Source organism: Pleurodeles waltl, chromosome 3_1, assembly GCF_031143425.1.
Source record: "Pleurodeles waltl isolate 20211129_DDA chromosome 3_1, aPleWal1.hap1.20221129, whole genome shotgun sequence".
Lineage (NCBI taxonomy): Eukaryota > Metazoa > Chordata > Amphibia > Caudata > Salamandridae > Pleurodeles > Pleurodeles waltl.
In genome coordinates, this window is record NC_090440.1 from 782593398 (window position 1) to 782618296 (window position 24899).

A 24899-nucleotide genomic window follows, 5' to 3' on the forward strand; every position below is an offset into this window, starting at 1 on the left:
GTTTCCTACATTAGTGCGAGCAATCCGTTAAAGGTGATTTTTCACTTACTCCAATATTCTGGAGAATCAGACTCCACTTTTAGACTCACTTTTGATTAAAGTTGAGGAAAAACTAGATTTATGACAATATTTAACGTTTTTTTCCTTTAAGGACAAAAGCGGTGCTAGTTTTATTGAATGCTCCTGGATAGGGAAACTGGTGGGACTTATCTTGTAACATTTTTATTAAAAGTAAACAGTGGATTACATTTATACATTGGCCTCCATAGCTGGTGGGGGGAGGAATGCATGCTCTTGTGTGGGTTCAGTCTTGGCTGACAAGTGTAACTGCCCTGCTTTCTAAAACGCCCCTATCAATCCTGTACACAGCTTCCCATGTCCAACTCTGATTGGTTCCTATTGCGCACACTGAGCCAGAACACCTTCCTCTTTGTCCTCGTGCTAGACTAAACTTCCCTGAGACTAATGGTTTAGGAAGTTCGAAACAGTTCACTTCGTACATAGGTCCCCTTAATTTTTGTTGAGGTGGTAGTGGTTTACTGTGAGGAGGGGACTAACCCAACCTGACTGCTGCTGCAGCAGATATCTTGGCGCTTAGGCATTTCCACCCAGTTCTCAATATACTGGCCTGCAGAAAAGGCAGTTCAAAGGACGTTGGTGCTGTATTTGGTTTCTCGTGGATTTGCCATTTTATCTGTGAACCTCCTAATTACTAGAAGATTCTAGTTGAGGTTTGGCATTACTGGGCTGCTTGGTATAGAGGCAAGCATTGGCATACACTGCTGTCCATGCTTTCATATCCGTTCGTACCAATGGGACGGGGTAGAGGTGTAAATAGAGTGGGTCCTTATAAAATACCAGCAGTGTAAAGGTGCAGTGAATGAGGGGAGGTTTGTTAAACCATTTTTTTTTTTTCTTGACATCGCTACCAAATAAATCTGACCTGGTGAAAACGGCAGTATTCCATTACGGAAATTCCACTGCGGAATAGTCCGTTTTGTATTTCTTGTTTATTTGGTTCATTGTAATTTGTAATGGTGGGTTAACTGTCCTTCCTGTAGTTACTCCTTTTGCATTGCGATTGAATTTAAATATAAATATTAAAAACGTAAGTAACCGCTTAATGAATTATAGTTTTACAGACGTTGAGTTACCACATTGCTAACTCGTTACAATATACATCTTGCTTATTGGAAGTCTTTTACTTTGTAACAATGGTCAGGTCAAATTGAATTGATATGAAATAGGCTTAAGATATTGCTTTAATTTCATTATTTCTGATGACAGTGCTTCTTCGGGCGGAGGAGGAGGTAGGGGTGCACCTCAGCACTATCCCAAGACTGTCTGCAACAGGTATCAATACTTTGTTTTACTTAAACATTGTGGTAGTATTTTAATAGGCTATCATGTAGAAATGGTGGCAGATACCAGCTCTAGTTACATTGTAGCCATTATTTTTTTTTGGTTACCAAAGCTTAAGTTGGTTTGTTGTTTACCATTAAGACTAACATACATGCTGCTTTCGAGATGCCAGTAATTATGCTTGGCACCTTTAAAATTTATAATTTGGCTATCCTTCCTGAAAGAAAATCCGTGCGCGCCTAAGATTTATAAAAAAAAAAAAAAGCGAACAGTTTCATTTTGCACTTGTGTCCCAGTAGCATTCAGTACGGATGGTGCTGGGGATCCCGTGAATGCAGTCTGAGCTGGTGGGTTTCATAATTTGCCTCCATGGGGTGTGTAAGGTAGTGACTTATGTCTGTATATCATACCTCCTCCAAAGCTTAATCACAGTGCTGAAAAAGCCATTATTTTTCTTTAGGAATGTTTGATTGCAGTGCTTATTTTGTGTGTTCTTTTTCTTTTCACCCCCCCAGACAATACGAATTTTCACATGACAGTTTCCCAGCAATCGTATATACCCTTCCCGGATTGAGTAGCGCACATTTGTGCAACATGCTTTTTCGTTAGTGCAGGTAGCAGATGTTAGGACATTGTGCTTTGAGGCTTGGTGGTTTAATGTACAAAGGTACTTTGAAACCGTCGCCAAAGCCAGCTCCCCGAAACATTATTCTGTTGCAGTAGTCATTACCTATACACCGAGAAGCCTTTACAATTGAGAAGTAAATTGCGTATATTGGTGTAAGTTAACTCTGCAGACTGCATTAACCTGATCTCCAAGTGCAAATATAAGAAAGCTACATGGGACATGGTGTGAATTGAGGCCACAGCCATTTACATAACTTTATATAATAGTTCAGTGAAGCAGCACAACATCTGCTTATGACGTGCATTACTGGCATCGGCTTTAAGCCGTCTGTTATCAGTAACTTGTTTGGTAACGGCATGTTGAAACGTGAATGACTCGCTCTACATGATTTTAACGCTTCCCTTCCCACTTTGGCTCGTTGTCCCCCATTTGCGACTAGGCTGCTACAAAGCAGTGATGAGCAGTTTTTACCTTTATTAGGATAGGGTATGAATTATCTTGGATTAAAGGATAGTTTGAACTGCCCCAAACTCCTTGTTAGCTGCTTGCGAACGGGTGTATTTTATGAACGCCGCATCTTCCGCAGTTGCATGCAGAGTGCGCTAGGATAAGTAAATTGCGAGTTGTGCATGCCAACCTTGCAGTTTCGTGTAGTGGCCGAAACGGTATTTTTCTGTATTGTACGTTGCAAGCTTTAGATATAAAATGATAACACGAGCAATTGATGTTAGTAAGAGCAGCTCACCCAGTTCTAATATTAAAACATTAAATCTTGCAAGTTTTTCCCCCCAGTCCTTATAATTTCTCCTGCATGCGGCGTGTACCAATCCTTAACTGGGTTGCGATTTTTTCCATGTGGACCCCTGCAATAAGTATATTTTGGAACTCTACTGAAACCTCCCTAGATATGTTTAAGGTATCTACATCAGTGAGCAGTTATTGTACTGTATGGCTATTGCGTTATTCATGTAATACATATTGCTTTCTTCGTCCATCCACGCCATTTGCTTTCAAGCCGCCAGCCTTTGGCTTGAGATGTCGCCAATCATCTTTTGGATCGGCCCACTCAAGTGTGTGTGTTTTTTTTTTTTTTTTTTTTTTTTTTTTTTTTGGTAGGTCTTTTTTTTTTTTTTTTTGGGTTGTTTGGGTGTTCCACCTCAATTGGAATGAATATATGAAGGTCTATTGTATATCTGGAATCGATTGTTAAACTGCCTGGTAGCACCGTATAGAGCGACCACTGATGAAAGCATTTGAATTATTGATGCTGCACAAGGTTTGCTCCTTTTGCTGTATAGTCGGTTTTCAGATTATTTTATTTGCACTCACTCCCCATTGCTGCCTGGCAATTAAGCATTGCTACGCTGCGTGCACAAGCGCGATACACATGTAATTGTTTTTTGCTAATTTTGTTTAAAAAAAAAAAAATATATATATATATATACACTGAGATCTAATGAAGTATTTTGTAAGTGATATTTTAGAAGAGTGCCTACTTGTCAATTAGCTTGATCGGCTGCCAAACATGTGCGGAAGTGTTTGACTGTTGGTGTTTAGTCGCTACAGTGTAATTTGACTTGAGACGTTACTTTTGTTAGAATGCTTTTTATTTTAATAGCGAGTACCTGGGGAAAACCCCAGGGCCTGGCGTTCAGAAATGGATTCCTTCACGAAGCACTAGACGAGATGTCAATCCCTCTAACAACTCCGCAATTAACCCTGCGAGCAACTCCGCGAGTGAGAAAGAACGACACGATGCCATTTTTAGGAAAGTACGAGGGTAAGTTGTGGCTGCCACATTTTTAATTAGTTTGAAGTTATAAAACAGTGGGCTTTCTAATGTGTGCTGGTGTACCACAGATCCGCAATACTGTACCATTTTTTTTTTCTGCCTTTCCTTGTACTTCCTGCGTCTTTTTTTTTTTTTTTTGCTGGCAATTGGGTAAAACCTCATTGGGGTGCGTGTCTCCCTGAGCGGGCCACTACATTTTGTGGCCTAACGTAAGTGGTAACAGACTTTGACTAAAAATTTCTACAAGATCTTGATCAGATTCCAAGATGTTTTCATGCAGGCAAGCAGCTTCTATAAAGGCATTAGGTTTTGTCTCCAGATGACATGACGTGGTCCCCGTGTTTGCAGCCACTGACTCTGGGTGCAGAATGCAATACCTGAAAGGATATTGGGCCCACCAATTTGTGGGGGGGGTTTGGGGGTCGGGGGGGCATGAAAGAGTACAGATCCTTTCTATGGTACTGACGGGGTCCTGAAATTCTGGTACGTTCATTTCCCTTTCGTCCAGACTAGTGGGGTGTAGGAAGTTGGCTCTGTATGCACTATTTCAAAGTAAGGAATAGTATGCACAGAGTCCAAGGGTTCCCCTTAGAGGTAAGATAGTGGCAAAAAGAGATAATACTAATGCTCTATTTTGTGGTAGTGTGGTCGAGCAGTAGGCTTATCCAAGGAGTAGTGTTAAGCATTTGTTGTACATCCACATAGACAATAAATGAGGTACACACACTCAGAGACAAGTCCAGCCAATAGGTTTTGTTATAGAAAAATATATTTTCTTAGTTTATTTTAAGAACCACAGGTTCAAATTTTACATGTAATAGCTCATTTGAAAGGTATTGCAGGTAAGTACTCTAGGAACTTTGAATCATTACTTTAACATGTATACTTTTTACATAAAACACAATAAGCTGTTTTAAAAGTGGACACAGTGCAATTTTCACAGTTCCTGGGGGAGGTAAGTTATTGTTAGTTTCAACAGGTAAGTAAGTCACTTACAGGTTTCAGTTTTTGGTCCAAGGTAGCCCACCGTTGGGGGTTCAGAGCAACCCCAAAGTTATCACACCAGCAGCTCAGGGCCGGTCAGGTGCAAAGGTCAAAGAGGTGCCCAAAACACATAGGCTATAATGGAGAGAAGGGGGTGCCCCGGTTCCAGTCTGCCAGCAGGTAAGTACCCGTGTCTTCGGAGGGCAGACCAGGGGGGGTTTTGTAGGGCACGGGGGGGGGGGGACACAAAGTAGCACAGAAAGTACACCCTCAGCAGCACGGGGGCGGCCGGGTGCAGGGTGCAAACACGCGTCGGGTTTCCTTCAGTTTTCAATGGGAGACCAAGGGGTCTCTTCAGCGATGCAGGCAAGGGGGGGGGGGGCTCCTCGGGGTAGCCACCACCTGGGCAAGGGAGAGGGCCTCCTGGGGGTCACTCCTGCACAGAAGTTCCGTTTCTTTAGGGGCTGGGGGCTGCGGGTGCAGGGTCTTTTCCAGCCGTCGGGAAATGGAGTTCAGACAGTCGCGGTCAGGGGGAGCCTGGGGATTCCCTCTGCAGGCGTCGCTGTGGGGGCTCAGGGGGGACAACTTTGGTTACTCAGTCGTAGAGTCGCCGGAGGGTCCTCCCTGAGTTGGTTGTTCTCCACCAGTCGAGTCTGGGTCGCTGGGTGCAGTGTTGCAAGTCTCACGCTTCTTGCGGGGAATTGCAGGGGTCTTTAAATCTGCTCCTTGTAACAAAGTTGCAGTTCTTTTGGAGCAGTGCCGCTGTCCTCGGGAGTTTCTTGTCTTTTTCGAAGCAGGGCAGTCCTCAGAGGATTCAGAGGTCGCTGGTCCCTTGGAAAGCGTCGCTGGAGCAGGTTTCTTTGGAAGGCAGGAGACAGGCTGGTAAGTCTGGGGCCTAGGCAGTTGGTGTCTTCTGTTCTTCCTCTGCAGGGGTTTGTCAGCTCAGCAGTCCTTCTTCTTGTAGTTGCAGGAATCTAAATCTTTAGGTTCAGGGAAGCCCTTAAATACTAAATTTAAGGGCGTGTTTAGGTCTGGGGGGTTAGTAGCCAATGGCTACTAGCCCTGAGGGTGGGTACACCCTCTTTGTGCCTCCTCCCAAGGGGAGGGGGTCACATCCCTAATCCTATTGGGGGAATCCTCCATCTGCAAGATGGAGGATTTCTAAAAGTTAGTCACTTCAGCTCAGGACACCTTAGGGGCTGTCCTGACTGGCCAGTGACTCCTCCTTGTTGTTTTCTTTGTTTCCTCCAGCCTTGCTGCCAAAAGTGGGGGCCGTGGCTGGAGGGGGCGGGCAACTTCACTAAGCTGGAGTATCCTGCGGTGCTGTGACAAAGGGGTGAGCCTTTGAGGCTCACCGCCAGGTGTTACAGCTCCTGCCTGGGGGAGGTGTTAGCATCTCCACCCAGTGCAGGCTTTGTTACTGGCCTCAGAGTGACAAAGGCACTCTCCCCATGGGGCTAGCAACATGTCTCTAGTGTGGCAGGCTGCTGGAACCAGTCAGCCTACACAGATAGTCGGTTAGGTTTCAGGGGGCACCTCTAAGGTGCCCTCTGTGGTGTATTTTACAATAAAATGTACACTGGCATCAGTGTGCATTTATTGTGCTGAGAAGTTTGATACCAAACTTCCCAGTTTTCAGTGTAGCCATTATGGTGCTGTGGAGTTCGTGTAAAACAGACTCCCAGACCATATACTCTTATGGCTACCCTGCACTTACAATGTCTAAGGTATTGCTTAGACACTGTAGGGGCACAGTGCTCATGCACTGGTGCCCTCACCTATGGTATAGTGCACCCTGCCTTAGGGCTGTAAGGCCTACTAGAGGGGTGACTTATCTATACCTGCATAGGCAGTGAGAGGCTGGCATGGCACCCTGAGGGGAGTGCCATGTCGACTTACTCGTTTTGTTCTCACCAGCACACACAAGCTGGCAAGCAGTGTGTCTGTGCTGAGTGAGGGGTCTCCAGGGTGGCATAAGACATGCTGCAGCCCTTAGAGACCTTCCTTGGCATCAGGGCCCTTGGTAACAGGGGTACCACTTACAAGGGACTTATCTGGATGCCAGGGTGTGCCAATTGTGGAATCAAAAGTACAGGTTAGGGAAAGAACACTGGTGCTGGGGCCTGGTTAGCAGGCCTCAGCACACTTTCAATTCAAAACATAGCATCAGCAAAGGCAAAAAGTCAGGGGGTAACCATGCCAAGGAGGCATTTCCTTACATGGGGTGTCCAGCAATTAGCCTTAAATAGACTTTTTTTTTTTTAACCAGTAGACCCTGTACCATGCACACCCAAAACCACAAGTCCCCATCCACATGCTTTCACACGTAGAGGATTTTTGTGTGATACACTCCTGTACAAAACTGCTGCTGGCGTTTTGAAATAATGGATGCATTTGTGAGAGAACAGGAGTTTAGGTGAAATGAGGAGGCATGGAGTGAGTTTATTGTCCTGCTCATTCCCGATTCCTTGACTCTCGGCTCGGACCTTCTCAGATACTTTTTAGTGTGCCAGTCCATCACAGAAAACTTAAGTCTTCCCACCACCTTGTAGGGAAATAGCATCTTTCTGACATGGTTACCCCCACTTTTTGCCTGGTGTCAGTGTGTTTAGACTGTAGTGCACTTGGATTCTGCTATTCAGGACCCTGGTGTCGGTGCTTTATCCTCTAAATGTGGTTGTTGGGTAACTGTTACACCCCACAATTGGTATACTGGTACACCCATGTAAGTCCCTAGTATATCGTACTTGGGTATCCAGGTCATTGGTACATCAGGACAGTGCTTACTTTGTGCTTGTTGTTTCTGGTGCTGAGCACCTGCACTTATTTTTCTGCCTCAAGCATATATTGTGAGCAAAAGGAACAAATGGTAAAGACTGAGGAAGAGAAAAACGAAAAAAGTGTCACAAAGGGAGCAAGCTGCAAGAGTGAGCTGAAGGGGCAGGGTGTGCTGTAAATGGATTAAAGAGGCCCAAGATGGCTTCAGGATTACGCTGCCTCAGTAGTCTGTGTGCTTGCACATTTAATTGCAGCAGCCGCCTGTTTAAGAGAGGCTTTGGGCACGGCATGTTTATTTACAAATTAAGCACTGCGCCAGGAGTCTCCTGTGGGCTGCTACATGTATTATGCCACCCACAGAAGCACATGAAACTGTCTGCAGGCCTGCCATAGGTATAAGGCTTACCTTATATCGCAGTCTCTGCACTGGGACACTGTAAATTACCCCTCTGGTAGTTCCTTCAGCCCAAGGGCAAGGTGCATGGCCCTAAGTGTGAGGGTACCCCTGCAGGAGCAGAGGTGCCCCTACAAACCCCAGACTCCATTCCCCGCGCTTTGTAAGTGCGAGAAAGCCATCTTAAGGTATGTAGTGGACACTGGCCAACACAAGTGTGTCCAACCACATAATGGCTGCTACGGACCTAGACATGTTTGGTATCATGCAACTACAGATTCCAGTGCTAGTTGCATGAAACCATGTACTGGAGGGTTCCTTAGAGGATCCCCCAGTTCTGCCTGTACAGCCTTGCAGGGTCTGCATGCCAGCCCATGCCGCAGCCAACCCTAGACAGTGTTCTGTACTCCTGCTGATGAGCCTAACTCTGGGTTGGGGAGCCTCGGACTGCTATGAAGGGCACAGTTCATTGCATTACCCTGTTTGCACCAGTGCAGATACCCCTGGTTTCGGCTCTGGTGCGAAACCACACAAAGGACAGGAGTGACCCACCCCACTGTCCACCTCCTCCATTAGGGAGTGGCTGATTCTTCCATCTTGGAAACAAGATTGACAGAGGCCCCTGGAAGCATCTGTCTGGTTAGGCCAGGTAGGTGATGTCCCTGAATCCCCCCCCCCCCCCCTCCAAAACCTCCTCACAAGATAAGTGGGTCGCTGTAAATAGTGACCAACCCCCTTTTCCGGTTACTTAAGGGCTCCCTTGAAGGTGGGTCTTCAAATTAGTTGAGCAAGACTACAACAGGAACTCGCTACAAGACGTCTGCTCCTGGCCTCCAGAACCCTGCTGGGTTGCCTTTGGAACTGAAACAAGACTGTATCCAGTTGGGAGGGCTCCCATTGCATCATTGTTTTGTCAGCTTTCGCAGTATTTCTGAAACATCTGTGGCTGTGCATTCTCCAGGGTCACAAGGACTCGGCATGCATCAAGAAGCAAAATGGAATCTCTTAGAGTGAAGGAGTCCCACCTCTGCAGTTGCAGGCACCTAAAGATGACAATGACTGGCTGGTGGATTCTGCTGTCATTGACACTGACATTGGAATGCTCAGCAGCACATGTGGTGGTTCTGTGGTCCTCTCCAGGTCCTACTTGTCTTCTGAGCAACTTCGGAGAGGGTGGGCCTGTGCTGCAGCCTCTGGATTGGAACCCCTGTGCACTGACTTTTGCGCTTACCGAGGTTTGTTGGCTCTTCCTCCAGTAGATCTTCAAGCTCCAAGAAGCTCCAGCACTCTGCAGTGTGGGACTCTCTCTTTTTTGTGCTGCTGAGGCCTCCCTGTGAATCCCTGTGCATGCTGCCAGTGTCACTCTTGGGAGTTCCAACGATTCCTGCTGGCTTTTCCTTCCTGCTGAGGGCCAGCCCTGACTCCCCTCCAAGGGTGAGTTGTGTGGACCTTGCTGGTCCCCAAATACCTTTAACCTTCCCTGTCACAGCCTTTGCCAGTGCTTGTTGAGTGGTCCTGCTGACCAATGACCCTTTTGTGGTCTGGCAACTGACGTAGGCCAGCTTGTGGGGGGGACTCCAAGGCTGTGTTCCTGCATCCCCTCGACTCTGCAGCTGGACTTCCTCCGTCACTGTCCTGCAGGAACTTCGCCTGTAGGAGGGTGGGCATTGCCTGCGTGGACATCTCCTCCGAGTGGTCTGGACACTGGCCCCTTCATTATCAGGTTCATGTCCAGAATCTACATTTGGGTTCCACTGGCCTGTCCACGGGTCATAACAGCAGCTGGACAAATGAGATTCCCATTGACTGAGGTTTTCAGACTCCACTTCACCCCTATCCATCTAGGCTCCCTGGTGCAGGTATGCCAGTTTTCTGGGTATCCACAGTTGGGGTACTGTCAAACCTTCTTTGTGCCAACTGGTTTCCGTGTGGGGGGGGGGGGGAGAGGAGGGGAGGAGGGGTGTGCTTTACACTCCTTTGTTAAGCCTTTGCTGCTCTCCAGTTACCCCTAGTGAGCTTTGGTTATCTAGGCAACAAAACACAATCACTAAGGGTTGCTTGGACTCAGTATAGGGGACGCACCATAAGTGTACACCATAAACTGAGTCAGCCTCCTACACAACTTAACAGGAATGTGGGTGGCCATGTGTTAGTTCTCGTAGATAATGCTCTAATCTTATTTGAGTAAATATGTTTTGGAAGCCTAAAAGTACTCTATAGGAGTGGTGCTTGAATATGCAGGAGGGAGCTTGTGCAGTACCTCAACAAAACCAATTTCTGTGTAAAATCTCAATCATTTGTGAAGTTCAAATGCATTATTTTATTTGAATGCAGGTTTTGTCCCACCCTAACTTTCTTTGCCAACTGAGTTTTCCATCCAATCTTTGATGCTGTCTGCATACTTTTTGGCTTGTAGTATTAATCAATAACATCCATGTTCAGTGCAACCCCTGACTTTTCTCTTCCAGTGTGAAAGAAATCTAACCCTTAGTTGTTACATATAGGGGAGGAAGTATTTTGTTGTAGGCTAAAGCCTATGGAGACTCACTTTCTCGTAGTCTAAAGCTTCCTTCCAACAACTCCTGTCAATGGGAAGGAACATTATTCCCATGGGCTCCTTATAAGGCCTCTTTAACGAGTGTACTTCCCTTCAAATGAAGAGCGATTGTTGCATGGGGAGCAGCAAAAATGTTTCTTGTGGATCAGCTAAGCATGCTGCATCATTGATTTAACTTTTTTTTGTATGCTTGTTAATTGGTTCACTCTAGAGTATGAAATGAAGAGTAAAGTGAACCTGTCTTTATTTTTATTTTTTCCCCAGCATACTAAACAAGCTTGTCCCGGAGAAGTTCGACAAGCTATGCCTTGAGCTCCTCAATGTCGGCATAGATACAAAACTCCTCCTTAAAGGGGTGATCCTTCTGGTAAGTAGAAAATCATATTTTTTCTCCAGGTGGTCAGTTAATTTTTTTTCGTATTGGGCTTATTGTAGGCAAACCTTTTATATTTAGTTCCTGGCTTAGCCGCTTTCCAAATTGTTTGTGTGCCACTTGGTGCTTTTGTGTAGGGGTAAGTTGGGGAGCTAGGATAGTGGTCAGATGGAGTTGAGTGGAATTTGAGCACCTCTAGCCTATGCTGTACTAGCCTTTAAATACAGAGGATCCAGATTCCAAGTAAGGGCTGTACAGTGTATGCCTTTGATAGTATTAAATCTTGGTGCTAAAATGACTAATTTCTCCAGGAAGCGTGCCTAAAATGAAAAATCGTGCTGAGGGGGGCCTGTCTGCTTTAAGCCTTCATTTTCAATCAATGGATTTTTAAGATGCATAGTAAATTATTTCTTCCCAGCCTGAGGATCCCCTTGTCATCAATGTGGAGAGTAGAGATTTCTGCTTGCCTTAGTTAAGCTGCTACGGTTTTGTAGTGCAGGCTGTAAATTCGGAATCCAGGTTTGCTTTAAGGTGTTACTTTATAGGTCGAGCGCGTGAGCGCTTTCACCTGTTGTAAGTATTGTGGGCTTTTAACCATGCCCATGTCACACCCAAGACTTTCATTCCTTCGTGGACTTGACTTTCAAAAATCACTTGATGTCATTGGTAAATGTTTTACGTTTGCCCCGCCTTGAGGCTGTTTGTCACACCTTGCAGACTGCCCTGTTTGCGTGGATTATTGCACAACTGGAGACCGGAGACTAGAGTAAAAAAAAAGAAAAGAGAAATCTATCTTCGTCAAAAAGAGCATCTTGTAAGTGCCAAAAGATCTGCCTTCCCCGGAGGAAGCTACCACCCTGCTATGCCTTAGGGCCCATCTTGTATCTGGACAGGTGGGAAAATAACTTATGGAAGAGGCATGTCACACTTCCAGACTGGGAACACCCCTAGGGTGGCTAGCCTGAAGTGGATATAACTTGGGAAATTCAGCCATTTTGCGTGTGGTGAAATTTAGGGACTGGGTGATGCCCACTCCCCACAGGTAAGTAACCCATTGGCTACTACCTTTAACTCCCCTTAACGGCCCCTGATACCAGATCGTCAGGTCTTCACATGACACAAAAGAAGTGGATGAGAAGCCTGCTGAACCTGAGGAGCACGACTCACTTGACGCTAACTCTGCCTGCCCGCCTCCTGCACCCAACCCTTAAGGAACTGTTGGTGTAGCGTTGGACTTTGCCCCAAATCCCCTTAAGTCCAGGAGATTGGTTACGTAAATAATTGTACTCTACCTGAATTGCTGTCTGTTTTCCTCTATGGGATAGCAGTGCAGCTTTCCTGAAAAGGGAAGTCTACTTTTGAAAAGTACAGAAATTCATAACTAAAAGTACTCACCTGATTCCAGTGATCTTGGTATCAAAGTTTCATATAAAAGTACATGCCATATTTAAAAATTGGTGTTCAATTTCTTTGAGTGTCTCATTATACTGTTGGTGTGTGCCTTAAACATGCTTAACACTACCGTCTGATATGCCTAACTGCTCAACCACACTACCAAAAAAGAGCATTCATGATGTCATTTGTGCTTCTGATACCTCTGGGGAATGTTTGGACTGTTTGCACATTGTTCTTCATTTTGGTCCTCTAAAGAGCCAGCTTCCTACAGCCGTTCTCATGTTGGACTTCTTTTGACTAATTGGATGTTTCACAGCTGAATATTCCCCTGCAGTAGAAATTACTTGTGACTCGTCAGCTGTGTGCTACGCGTTCTGGACTCTTGCATCTGTCACTTTCTGTTCTGCCTTGCTAGTTTTGTTACTCCATCTACCACACAGGCAGTTTTTCCATCTGCTAGTCAACTGTTAGTTGCTAGACTTTTTCACAATTGTTAATTCTCATGTTGGTCGTCATGCCATTATCTGTACAAATGGCGGTTATGACCTTGATTGCATTAAACGATTCTCCAGGATCTAGGGACCCTCCCTTTGCTGCCCTTCCAACTGTACTGTACCCTAGTAATATACAGCAGTCACAAGTCAAGTTTTTAATAAAAGCATGAGTCTGTTCATAACCAGGCATATCAAAGCTTTTGAAATCTGGATGGATGAGCAGTGGTGGATGGGCTTACTAATTTTGCTAAAAATCAAATCCTTGAGTAAGTGGATTGCCTCATTTCTAGTTTCTCACACTAATCAGGTTTAAACCAGAACCAGCCTTCGGACAATCAAAAACACAGAAGCCTTTCTTCTATTGAAAATGTATGTACAGCCCTTGGTTATCTGGAATATTGGCTTTAGAAATTCTGCAATTAGGTGAGCATCCACTCTTCTGCTTGACTAATTTTGTGGCACCAAAAATGTCTCCTCATTACCCTATTATGAAAGTTCTTCATTGGTTCCATCTCCAAACTAGAATAACGTTAAGTTGAATGCATTACCTACAAAACTCGTGTGCCCCAGGATAGTGAAAATCCCTGCAGAGTCCAGAAACTGACACGGAGGCGACACACAGAAATCAAGGTGGGTAATGCAGCATCTCAAGCCTTTGCTACTGCTGCGCCTCCAACTTTGCTCTCCCACACTTTAAAGCTCAGAACTATGGAAATCCTGTTTAGCAGAAAGATAGGGACCCCTCATTTAAACTAGCAACACCAAACTGTCCAAGACACCAGAGGAGAAGGCATATATTGTGACTGACTCTTGAGACCACCCCGTGAATTTAACTGCTTGACCTTTTGGGCTTCCATGCACTACTGAACAGGACACCTGGGAAATTCATACAGTTTCTCCCACCGAGAATCCATGCTTTAAGTTTGCTTTTAAAGCAAATTTTGAAGTCATTTAGGATATCCATTCATTTGTGGGAGGAAGGCCTCTCCCACATGGAGAAAGCAACATCTTTCAGTATGTAGTCTGAAACAAAAATGCAACCGGCCCTGAGCTGCTGGTGTGTTAACTTTGGGGTTGCTCTGAACCCCCAACGGTGGGCTACCTTGGACCCAAACTTGAACCCCGTAGGTGATTTACTTACCTGCAAAACTAACAAACACTTACCTCCCCCAGGAACTGTTGAAAATTGCACTGTCTAGTTTTAAAATAGCTGTCATTTGTATGAAAGCTATATGCTATTTTGCTAATTCAAAGTTCCTAAAGTTCCTAAGTGAAATACCTTTCATTTGAAGTATTACTTGTAAATCTTGAACCTGTGGTTCTTAAAATAAACTAAGAAAAGAGATTTTTCTATACAAAAACCTATTGGCCTGGAATTGTCTGAGTGTGTTCCTCATTTATTGCCTGTGTGTACAACAAATGCTTAACACTACCCTCTAAGCCTACTGCTCGACCACACTACCACAAAATAGAGCATTAGAATGATCTTTTTTCCACTATCTTACCTCGAAGGGGAACACTTGGACTCTGCATGCAATTTCTTACTTTGAAATAGTGCATACAGAGCCATCTTCCTACAACTCTCCACCATTCACCTGGTGGCAAGAGCATCTTCCACGAATGGGCAACAACTTTGTTGACCTGCTCAGCAGAATGCCGCAAGTTGATGAATGGGAACTCCATCCTCAAGTTCTTGGAAAATAATTCCTACGTTTGGGAACTCCTCAGACTTTTTCAGCGGAGAATGCAACATGCCCAAGGTTCCCCTCCAGATCCTCTTTCTAAAGCGCAGCGCTCCGTGGATGAGCTGGTCAGGGATATTTACTTAGTTTTCCACCTTTACGCCTCTCATTCGATTTCTGGTTCTGAAGATTAAACTGCAGTCTCTCACCATGATCCTGGTTGGTCCCACTTGGGTGTGTGAGCAGCAGTTCACTACACATCTGGACCTCTCAGTAATTCCCCAAGAAAAGTTCACTAACAGGCCGGGCCTTCACACTCAAAATCAAGACAGATCAGACATCCAGACCCAAAGTCACCCAGTCTTGCAATATGGCTCCTGAAGTCATAGTTTGCTTACTTAGGATTACCTGTGGAATGTGTGCACACTCAGGGAAGCTCGTAGACCCGCAACCAGTTATTCCACCCAGAGTGCCTCTTGCACCATACTGGGACCTCAATATTTTGTTTGCCAGGCTCATGGGCCCTCCTGGTGAGCCACTTCATTTATGCTGGCTTTATTAGTCCGTTACTTCACTTGGGTATGTTTTGTGAGCTCCAGGTCCTAACCTTGGAAGTCCCTTTATTTCAGATCTAAAGGGACAAGGTTGTAACTCACACAAACCCCAAGTTCCTTCCTAAAGTAATTTCCCAATTCCATATCAACCAATCCATTGAACTACCAGTCTTTCAGGATCCTGAATCAGTTTCAGAAAGAGCTCGCAACACTGTTAAACAAGCACTTACGTTTTTTACATTGACCGAACCAAAGACTGTACTTCTACACTCCTTTTTCTCGTCCGCCTGCGGGAAAACAAACTCGACAAAGGAGTTGATGCCCATGTGCAGTATCCCAAAAGGAGTCACTCGATCCTGTGACTCAAGTTTCTTTGAGGAAAAAATGGCTGATCTCTGAACCCAATGCTAGATGGCAGGAGTATGGAGAGCATGTGAATCTACAGCACTACATGCCATGAACAGATGCTTACTGGGTAAGTAACATTTTCCGTGGAGATATGTGGTTTTGTGTGCATATATGTATATAATCTCGAGAGATTCTGGTCTGTTTCAAGTGCATTTACCTATGTCCTGCATTACAATAGTTTCAAAAGTAGAGTTGTCAAAAACAAGTGACATTATTTTTTTAGATTGTAGACAAAGCCCTTGAAGAGCCCAAGTATAGCTCGATATATGCTCAACTATGTCTGAGGTTAGCGGAAGATGCTCCAAACTTTGATGGCCCACCACCAGAGGGTCAGCCACAGAAGCAAAGCACAGTAAGATTTGTAGTTTACATTACCAGTAACACTTTTACGTTCACAACTTATTGGCTTTATGTGCTGCTAACAATATTATCCCCTTCAACAGACATTCAGGCGCCTACTAATTTCAAAACTACAAGATGAATTTGAAAATCGCTCCAGAAATGTTGACGGTAAGATGAGATTTGAGTTCTTTATTTCTACCTTGTGTTAATATACACATATAACTGTTAATTTTTTCCCCTTAGTTTATGACAAGAACGACAGCCCTCTCCTTCCAGAGGAGGAGGAACAAAGAAACATTGCTAAAATCAAGATGCTGGGCAACATCAAATTCATTGGTGAACTTGGGAAGCTTGATCTTATTCATGAATCTATCCTTCATAAGTGCATCAAAACAGTAAGTTTTTTTTTTTTTTTTTTTAAGGGCACGTTTACTATACTTCAGCGCAGCCATAACTTTTTGAAAGGCGTAGCAGCTCGTTAACAAATTGTTACGCGTGCATCTGAGTATCATGGATCTATTACTATATTGGTATTAGCAGCTGTTATGACAGTTTTTGTTCCATGAAGTATTCATTAACATTTTTGTGGCAGCAGTAGACAGTTATTGCTTCCTGCAGCTGGGTTAACTCTTGGAGCAGGTGCTACTAATCTCCCATTGTCAGTTGAACAGAGAAATGAGTGATCCCAAACTTTATTGCCCTCACCTACCCATAGCTAAACAGCATACTCGATACAGCAGTCTTGCATCATATTTAGCACCATGCATATCAGTCAGAACGGTAAAGTGCCAAAGGAAGCTTGTGTATTAAGGAAATGTAAGGAGTAATTTGTGACAAGTGTAGGAAAGTGCCATCTTTCTAGCATAGTTCCGCCACTTTTTTGTCTGTCAATGTTTAGACTGTAGTTCACTGAGCTCCTGCTAATCAGGACCCCAGTGACTGTTCTCTCTCCTAAATTGGGTTGCTGGTAATCTTTTTACACCCACAATTGGCCACACTACCCGTGGGATCCTGCACCCTCAATTTTCCTTTTTTTTTGGGGGGGGGGGGGGGGGGGGGGGGAAATGACATTAAAAATCAATTGGAGGAAGTTGGCTCTGTATACACTATCTCAAAGTGAGAGATGTTGTGCCCAGAATCCAAGGGTTCACCTTACAGGTTGATAGTGGCAAAATTAGATAATACTAATGCTCTATTTTGTGGTAGTGTGGTCGAGACGTAGGCTTATCAGAGGGTAGTGTTAAGCATTTGTTGTACACACAGGCAAATGAGGAACACACTCAGACTTGACTCCAGGCCAATAGTTTTTATATAGAAAAATATCTTTATTTTAGAACCACAAGATTTGAGATAAGTACATAAAATGCAACTTACTGCACACAGGTAAGTATAGAACTTTGATTTAAAACAGTAGTACACGCAGTTTTAGTTAAAATGGCAATAAGCTATTTTAAAAGTGGCCAAAGTGCAAAAATCAACAGTTCCCAGGGGAGGTGAGTATTGGTTAGTTTTTTAGGTAAGTAAAGCACTTACAGTCAGTTTCCTGGGCATAGGTAGCCCACCGTTGGGGGTTCAAGGCAACCCCAAAGCCACAGCACCAGCAACACAGGGCCGGTTAGGTGCAGAGGTCAAAGGAAGGCCCAAAACACATAAGCGCCTATGAAGAACAGGGGTGCTCCGGTCCTGGTCTGTTACAGGTAAGTAACTGCGTCCTTGGGTAGCATACCAGGGGGCTTTTGTAGAGCACTGGAGGAACACAGGCCCACAAAACACGTCCTCAGCAGCACAGGGGTGGCTGGGTTTCCTATAAGAAGCAATGGAGGGACCCCGGTGGTGGGGGCACTTAGGTGATGCAGGCAGGGCACGGGGGGGCCTTCTCGGGACAGCCACTGCCTGGGCTAGGATGAGGGCCGTCTGTTGGTCTCTCCTGCAGTGGTAGGTGGTTCCTCTCGGTTCTGCAGGTGCAGTGCTTGGTCCAGGCGCTTGGTTCCTTTACCAGGCAGTTGCGGTCAGGGGAAGCCTCTGGATCCTCTCTGCAGGTGTTGCTGTGGGGGTGAAAGGAGGTCGACTCAGGGTGTCTACGTCGTTGGAGTCACCTGGGAGTCCTCTCTGCAGTGTTGGTTTCTTCAAACTTGAGCAGGGGGCGTCTGGTGCAGTGTGTGAAGTCTAACGCTTCCGGCAGGAAGTGAGTTCTTTAAAAGTTGCAAAAAAAGTTCCTCCAAAACCAAGATGGAGGATTTCTAAAGGCAGGGGTCACCTCAGCTCAGAGCACCTTAGGGGCTGTTTTGACTGGTGGGTGACTCCTTGTTTTTCTAATTATCTCCTCCAGCTTTGCCGCCAAAACTGGGGGCAGTGGCCGGAGGGGTGGGCATCTGCACTAGCTGGGATGCCCTGGGGCGCTGTAGCAAACGGCATGAGCCTTTGAGGCTCACTGCCAGGTGTTACAGTTCCTGCAGGGGGAGGTGAGCAGCACCTCCACCCAGTGCAGGCTGTGTTCCTGGCCACAGTGACAAAGGCACTCTCCCCATGTGGCCAGCAACATGTCTAGTTGTGGCAGGCTGGCAGAAACTGGTCAGCCTAGCACTAGGAGTCAGACTGTTATTCAGGGGGTATCTCGAAGATAGCCATTATGGAACTGGTTCGTAATTGAGACTCCCAGACCATATACTTTGTGGCTACCCTGCACTTGCAATGTGTAAGGTTGTGTTTAGACACTGTAGTATAGGGCACCCTGCCTTAGGGCTGTAAAGCCTGCTAGAGGGGTGACTTAACTATGCCACAGGCAGTGTGAGGTTGGCATGGCACTCTGAGGAGAGTGCCATGTCGACTTAGTCATTGTCTCCCGACCAGCACACAAGCTGGGAAGCAGTGTTTATGTGCTGAGTGAGGGGTCCTTAGGGTGGCATAAGATATGCCACCCTAGAGACCTTCCCTGGCATCAGGGCCCTTGGTACCAGGGGTACCAGTTACAAGGGACTTATCTGAGTGCCAGGGTTGTGCCAATTGTGGAGACAAAGGGAAAACACTGGTGCTGGGGCCTGGTTAGCAGGGTCCCAGCACACTTTCAAATCATAAAAAGCATCAGCAAGGCCAAAAGTCAGGGGTAACTATGCTAAGGAGGCATTTCCTTACACTAGGTTATACAGTGGACATTGGCCAACACATGGTCCGGCTACATAACGGCTTCTCCAAACCTGGACATTTGGTGTCAAACATATTAGAATCCTGCAACTACATGGACCAAACACCACCCAGTTTACAGCCATTGAGTTGTGAAGCCAGCAGAATTTGAAGTGAACTCTTTGGACAGTGACTTCTTCCATAGTCTGGGAAAGATGCCGGTTTCACCAGGGACTGCGAGTGACCAAGCTAGCCCTTAACTTTTAGATGTTTATGGATGAATATAGCAGGAATAGCTCATTGGGTTTTACTAATTTTCCCGTCCTTGATGGACCTGCACTGACAACTCCGTGCCTTGAAACAAATCATTTTCCTGAACCCCTTGTCAAGCAGGGGACTTTGGGGGGGATACAGGGTATGGTGCGTAAACTCTTCCGTGAGGTAAACTAGTTTTGAGGACAGAGCATCATAGTTTGTCCATACAGACTGATGGCGGGGATGGACATCACAATGTTTCACCTGGGTCTTCAAATGTACAGCAACTGATTGCTGAATGGAAAAGCTTCTGAGTTTAGCCTACGTTTCAGGAAGTGTGCAGTGTCTGATAAAGAAAAGTCTTAGTAGAATTTTATTTGGAGCAAGGAAACGCACCTTTAAAGTGCTTTCAGGTTATTCTTTTCAGTTTGGTGTCTTTGATTTTAATCACCTGATGCAATTATTATTCTAGCTTTTGGAAAAGAAGAAGAGAGTTCAACTTAAGGATATGGGAGAGGATTTGGAGTGTCTCTGTCAGATAATGAGAACTGTGGGTCCTAGACTAGACCATGCAAAAGCCAAGGTATGTGTTTCTTTGCTTTTTTATTATTGAGCATGCGATTGCCTTGATGACCTGTGATGTAGTCTTTTGTTTTTGTGGATGTCTGTTATGGTAAGATCCTTGATATGAAGTGCTGCATACACAAGACTGAATTCTGTATTTAATCTCTGTTCATCATTGCACAACAGGATGCAGGTGAGCAGTTAATACTCATAAGGTGTAACTGCCACCTTTTCATTGAAAATAGCTTTCACTTTCTGTATGCAGGCAATAAGGAGAAAGGGTGAATGGGCCTTCCCTACCATTTTGCAGCGTGAATCTTCTCTGGATGCACATGATGTGCATTTGACCATCTACTGTTTGGGTGTGTAACTTTCTATTTCACCCAATTTGTAGTGTCGTCTTATTCTACTTTTTTTTTATTTGGGTGGGCTTTGACAGACCAACTTTTGGCGTCTCCTTGTGACCATTGAAGTACTTCCTCCAGATGGTCTCACATTAGTTCACCATCTTCAAATATTTTTTTTCCACTGTTGGGTCTGGATGTTTTTGTAGATAAGTCTCCAACTCAGGGAAGAACTTTAAAAATTTGCCGAAAAACTTTGCTAAAACTTTATCAGGTGAACTGTACATCGCTAAGTGGACGTAAAGGAAAAAACAGTGAACAAATATTTATTTGATCTACCTTGACAGACTAAGAAAATGACCATGGGGAGCTGAAGTGGACAACACCTTTTAAATGCTTTCATCTTTGGAAGCAATTTAGCCACTATGGTTAGGAAGTGGTCATAAAGGTGTAGTCACCCTAAAGGTTGTCAGCCCACTGGCTCATGTACAAAGCTGGCTCTTAATAAATTACCAAATGTTGGAAGCGGGGCTCTGTATATACTATATCAAAATGATAGTGTGCACAGTCCAAGGGTTCCCCAGAGGCTTAACAAAGGTTAAGGTAGATAATACTTATGCTCTTTTGTGTTAGTGTGGTCAAGCAGTTAGGCTAATCAGGGTAGTGCAAAGCATTTGTTGTACACACAGACAATAGAAGCACATACTCAATGACTTGACTCCAGACTAATGGTTTTTAGATTGCAAAATTATTTTCTTTATTTCTAGAACATACTATTACGTGTAAAGCCACAAGTCCACATCTCCCCTGCCTTGAGAGCACTAGTAGAAAGTTGGCTCTTTATATACTATTTCAAAGTAAGAAATAGTGTGCACGTAGTCCAAGGGTTCCCCTTAGAGGTAAGATAGTGGCAAAAGTAGATAATTCTAATGCTCTATTTTGTGGTAGTGTGGCCGAGCAGTAGGCTTATCAGAGGGTAGTGTTAAGCATTTGTTGTACATACACATAGACAATAAATGAGGTACACACACTCAGAGACAAATCCAGCCAATAGGTTTTGTATAGAAAAATCTTTTCTTAGTTTATTTTAAGAACCACAGGTTCAAATTTAACATGTAATATCTTGTTTGAAAGGTATTGCAGGTAAGTACATTAGGAACTTTGAATCATTTCAATTGCATGTATACTTCAAGTTATTCACAAATAGCTATTTTAAAAGTGGACACTTAGTGCAATTTTCGCAGTTCCTGGGGGAGGTAAGTTTTTGTTAGTTTTACCAGGTAAGTAAGACACTTACAGGGTTCAGTTCTTGGTCCAAGGTAGCCCACCGTTGGGGGTTCAGAGCAACCCCAAAGTTACCACACCAGCAGCTCAGGGCCGGTCAGGTGCAGAGGTCAAAAGAGGTGCCCAAAACACATAGGCTTCAATGGAGAGAAGGGGGTGCCCCTGTTCCAGTCTGCCAGCAGGTAAGTACCCGCGTCTTCGCAGGGTAGACCAGGGGGGTTTTGTAGGGCACCGGGGGGGACACAAGCCCACACAGAAATTTCACCCTCAGCGGCGCGGGGGCGGCCGGGTGCAGTGTTAGAACAAGCGTCGGGTTCGCAATGGAAGTCAATGAGAGATCAAGGGATCTCTTCAGCGCTGCAGGCAGGCAAGGGGGGGGGCTTCCTCGGGGAAACCTCCACTTGGTCAAGGATGAGGGACTCCTGGGGGTCACGTCTGCAGTGAAAGTCCAGTCCTTCAGGTCCTGGGGGCTGCGGGTGCAGGGTCTTTTCCAGGCGTCGGGACTTAGGTTTCAGAGAGTCGCGGTCAGGGGAAGCCTCGGGATTCCCTCTGCAGGCGGCGCTGTGGGGGCTCAGGGGGGACAGGTTTTGGTACTCAGTCGTAGAGTAGTCCGGGGGTCCTCCCTGAGGTGTTGGTTCTCCACCAGCCGAGTCGGGGTCGCCGGGTGCAGTGTTGCAAGTCTCACGCTTCTTGCGGGGAGTTGCAGGGTTCTTTAAAGCTGCTTCTTGAAACAAAGTTGCAGTCTTTTTGGAGCAGGTCCGCTGTCCTCGGGAGTTTCTTGTTGTCGTCGAAGCAGGGCAGTCTTCAGAGGTCGCTGGTCCCTTTGGAAGGCGTCGCTGGAGCAGAGTTCTTTGGAAGGCAGGAGACAGGCCGGTGAGTTTCTGGAGCCAAGGCAGTTGTTGTCTTCTGGTCTTCCTCTGCAGGGGTTTTCAGCTAGGCAGTCCGTCTTCTTGTTGTTGCAGGAATCTAATTTTCTAGGGTTCAGGGTAGCCCTTAAATACTAAATTTAAGGGCGTGTTTAGGTCTGGGGGGTTAGTAGCCAATGGCTACTAGCCCTGAGGGTGGGTACACCCTCTTTGTGCCTCCTCCCAAGGGGAGGGGGTCACATTCCTATCCCTATTGGGGGAATCCTCCTTCTACAAGATGGAGGATTTCTAAAAGTCAGTCACCTCAGCTCAGGACACCATAGGGGCTGTCCTGACTGGCCAGTGACTCCTCCTTGTTTTTCTCATTATCTCTCCTGGACTTGCCGCCAAAAGTGGGGGCTGGGTCCAGGAGGCGGGCATCTCCACTAGCTGGAGTGCCCTGGGGCATTGTAACACGAAGCTTGAGCCTTTGAAGCTCACTGCTAGGTGTTACAGTTCCTGCAGGGGGGAGGTGTGAAGCACCTCCACCCAGAGCAGGCTTTGTTTCTGTCCTCAGAGAGCACAAAGGCTCTCACTGCATGAGGTCAGACACTCGTCTCTCAGCAGCAGGCTGGCACAGACCAGTCAGTCCTGCACTGAACAATTGGGTAAAATACAGGGGGTATCTCGAAGATGCCCTCTGTGTGCATTTTTTAATAAATCCAACACTGGCATCAGTGTGGGTTTATTATTCTGAGAAGTTTGATACTAAACTTCCCAGTATTCAGTGTAGCCATTATGGAGCTGTGGAGTTCGTTTTTGACAGACTCCCAGCCCATATACTCTTATGGCTACCCTGTACTTACAATGTCTAAGGTTTTGCTTAGACACTGTAGGGGCATAGTGCTCATGCACATATGCCCTCACCTGTGGTATAGTGCACCCTGCCTTAGGGCTGTAAGGCCTACTAGAGGGGTGACTTACCTATGCCACAGGCAGTGGGAGGTTGGCATGGCACCCTGAGGGGAGTGCAATGTCGACTTAGTCATTTTCTCCCATCAGCACACACAAGCTGGCAAGCAGTGTGTCTGTGCTGAGTGAGAGGTCCCTAGGGTGGCATAAGACATGCTGCAGCCCTTAGAGACCTTCCCTGGCATCAGGGCCCTTGGTACCAGAGGTACCAGTTACAAGGGACTTACCTAGGTGCCAGGGTTGTGCCAATTGTGGAAACAATGGTACATTTTTAGGTGAAAGAGCACTGGTACTGGGGCCTGGTTAGCAGGGTCCCAGCACACTTCTCAGTCAAGTCAGCATCAGTATCAGGCAAAAAGTGGGGGGTAACTGCAACAGGGAGCCATTTCTTTACAAATAGTATGCACAGAGTCCAAGGGTTCCCCTTAGAGGTAAGATAGTGGCAAAAGGAGATAATACTAATGCTCTATTTTGTGGTAGTGTGGTCGAGCAGTAGGCTTATCCAAGGAGTAGTGTTAAGCATTTGTTGTACATACACATAGGCAATAAATGAGGTACACACACTCGGAGACAAATCCAGCCAATAGGTTGTTATAGAAAAATCTTTTCTTAGTTTATTTTAAGAACCACAGGTTAAAATTTTACATATAATAGCTCATTTGAAAGGTATTGCAGGTAAGTACTCTAGGAACTTTGAATCATTACTTTAGCATGTATACTTTTCACATAAAACACAATAAGCTGTTTTAAAAGTGGACACTTAGTGCAATTTTCACAGTTCCTGGGGGAGGTAAGTTATTGTTAGTTTTCACAGGTAAGTAAGTCACTTACAGTTTTCAGTTTTTGGTCCAAGGTAGCCCACCGTTGGGGGTTCAGAGCAACCCCAAAGTTATCACACCAGCAGCTCAGGGCCGGTCAGGTGCAAAGGTCAAAGAGGTGCCCAAAACACATAGGCTTCAATGGAGAGAAGGGGGTGCCCCGGTTCCAGTCTGCCAGCAGGTAAGTACCCGCGTCTTCGGAGGGCAGACCAGGGGGGTTTTGTGGGGCACCGGGGGGGACACAAGTCAGCACAGAAAGTACACCCTCAGCAGCGCAGGGGCGGCCGGGTGCAGTGTGCAAACACGCGTCGGGTTTTCAATGGAAGTCAATGAGAGATCAAGGGATCTCTTCAGCGTCGCAGGCAAGGGGGGGGGGGGGCTCCTCGGCGTAGCCACCACCTGGGCAAGGGAGAGGGCCTCCTGGGGGTCACTCCTGCACAGAAGTTCCGTTTCTTTAGGGGCTGGGGGCTGCGGGTGCAGGGTCTTTCCCAGCCGTCGGGAAATGGAGTTCAGACTGTCGCGGTCAGGGGGAGCCTGGGGATTCCCTCTGCAGGCGTCGCTGTGGGGGCTCAGGGGGGACAACTTTGGTTACTCAGTCGTAGAGTCGCCGGAGGGTCCTCCCTGAGTTGGTTGTTCTCCACCAGTCGAGTCGGGGTCGCCGGGTGCAGTGTTGCAAGTCTCACGCTTCTTGCGGGGAGTTGCAGGGGTCTTTAAATCTGCTCCTTGTAACAAAGTTGCAGTTCTTTTGGAGCAGTGCCGCTGTCCTCGGGAGTTTCTTGTCTTTTTCGAAGCAGGGCAGTCCTCAGAGGATTCAGAGGTCGCTGGTCCCTTGGAAAGCGTCGCTGGAGCAGGGTTCTTTGGAAGGCAGGAGACAGGCCGGTAAGTCTGGGGCCAAGGCAGTTGGTGTCTTCTGGTCTTCCTCTGCAGGGGTCTTTCAGCTCAGCAGTCCTTCTT

At 46.0% G+C, this 24899-nt stretch overlaps 1 protein-coding gene across 5 annotated transcripts in view; it reads left to right on the forward strand.

Moving 5' to 3' along the window:
* Positions 1–24899, forward strand: part of EIF4G2 (eukaryotic translation initiation factor 4 gamma 2) — a 269529-nt gene that overhangs the window by 20143 nt on the left and 224487 nt on the right. For 3 of the 5 annotated variants that reach the window (XM_069223604.1, XM_069223608.1, XM_069223607.1), the window contains exons 3-9: positions 1288–1353; positions 3609–3770; positions 10760–10862; positions 15625–15753; positions 15845–15911; positions 15987–16138; positions 19591–19701. In XM_069223604.1, coding sequence (XP_069079705.1) covers positions 1288–1353; positions 3609–3770; positions 10760–10862; positions 15625–15753; positions 15845–15911; positions 15987–16138; positions 19591–19701 — 790 coding nt within the window. The remainder of the gene's footprint in view (positions 1–1287; positions 1354–3608; positions 3771–10759; positions 10863–15624; positions 15754–15844; positions 15912–15986; positions 16139–19590; positions 19702–24899) is intronic. The other 2 variants (XM_069223605.1, XM_069223609.1) reach the window with 1 other exon arrangement.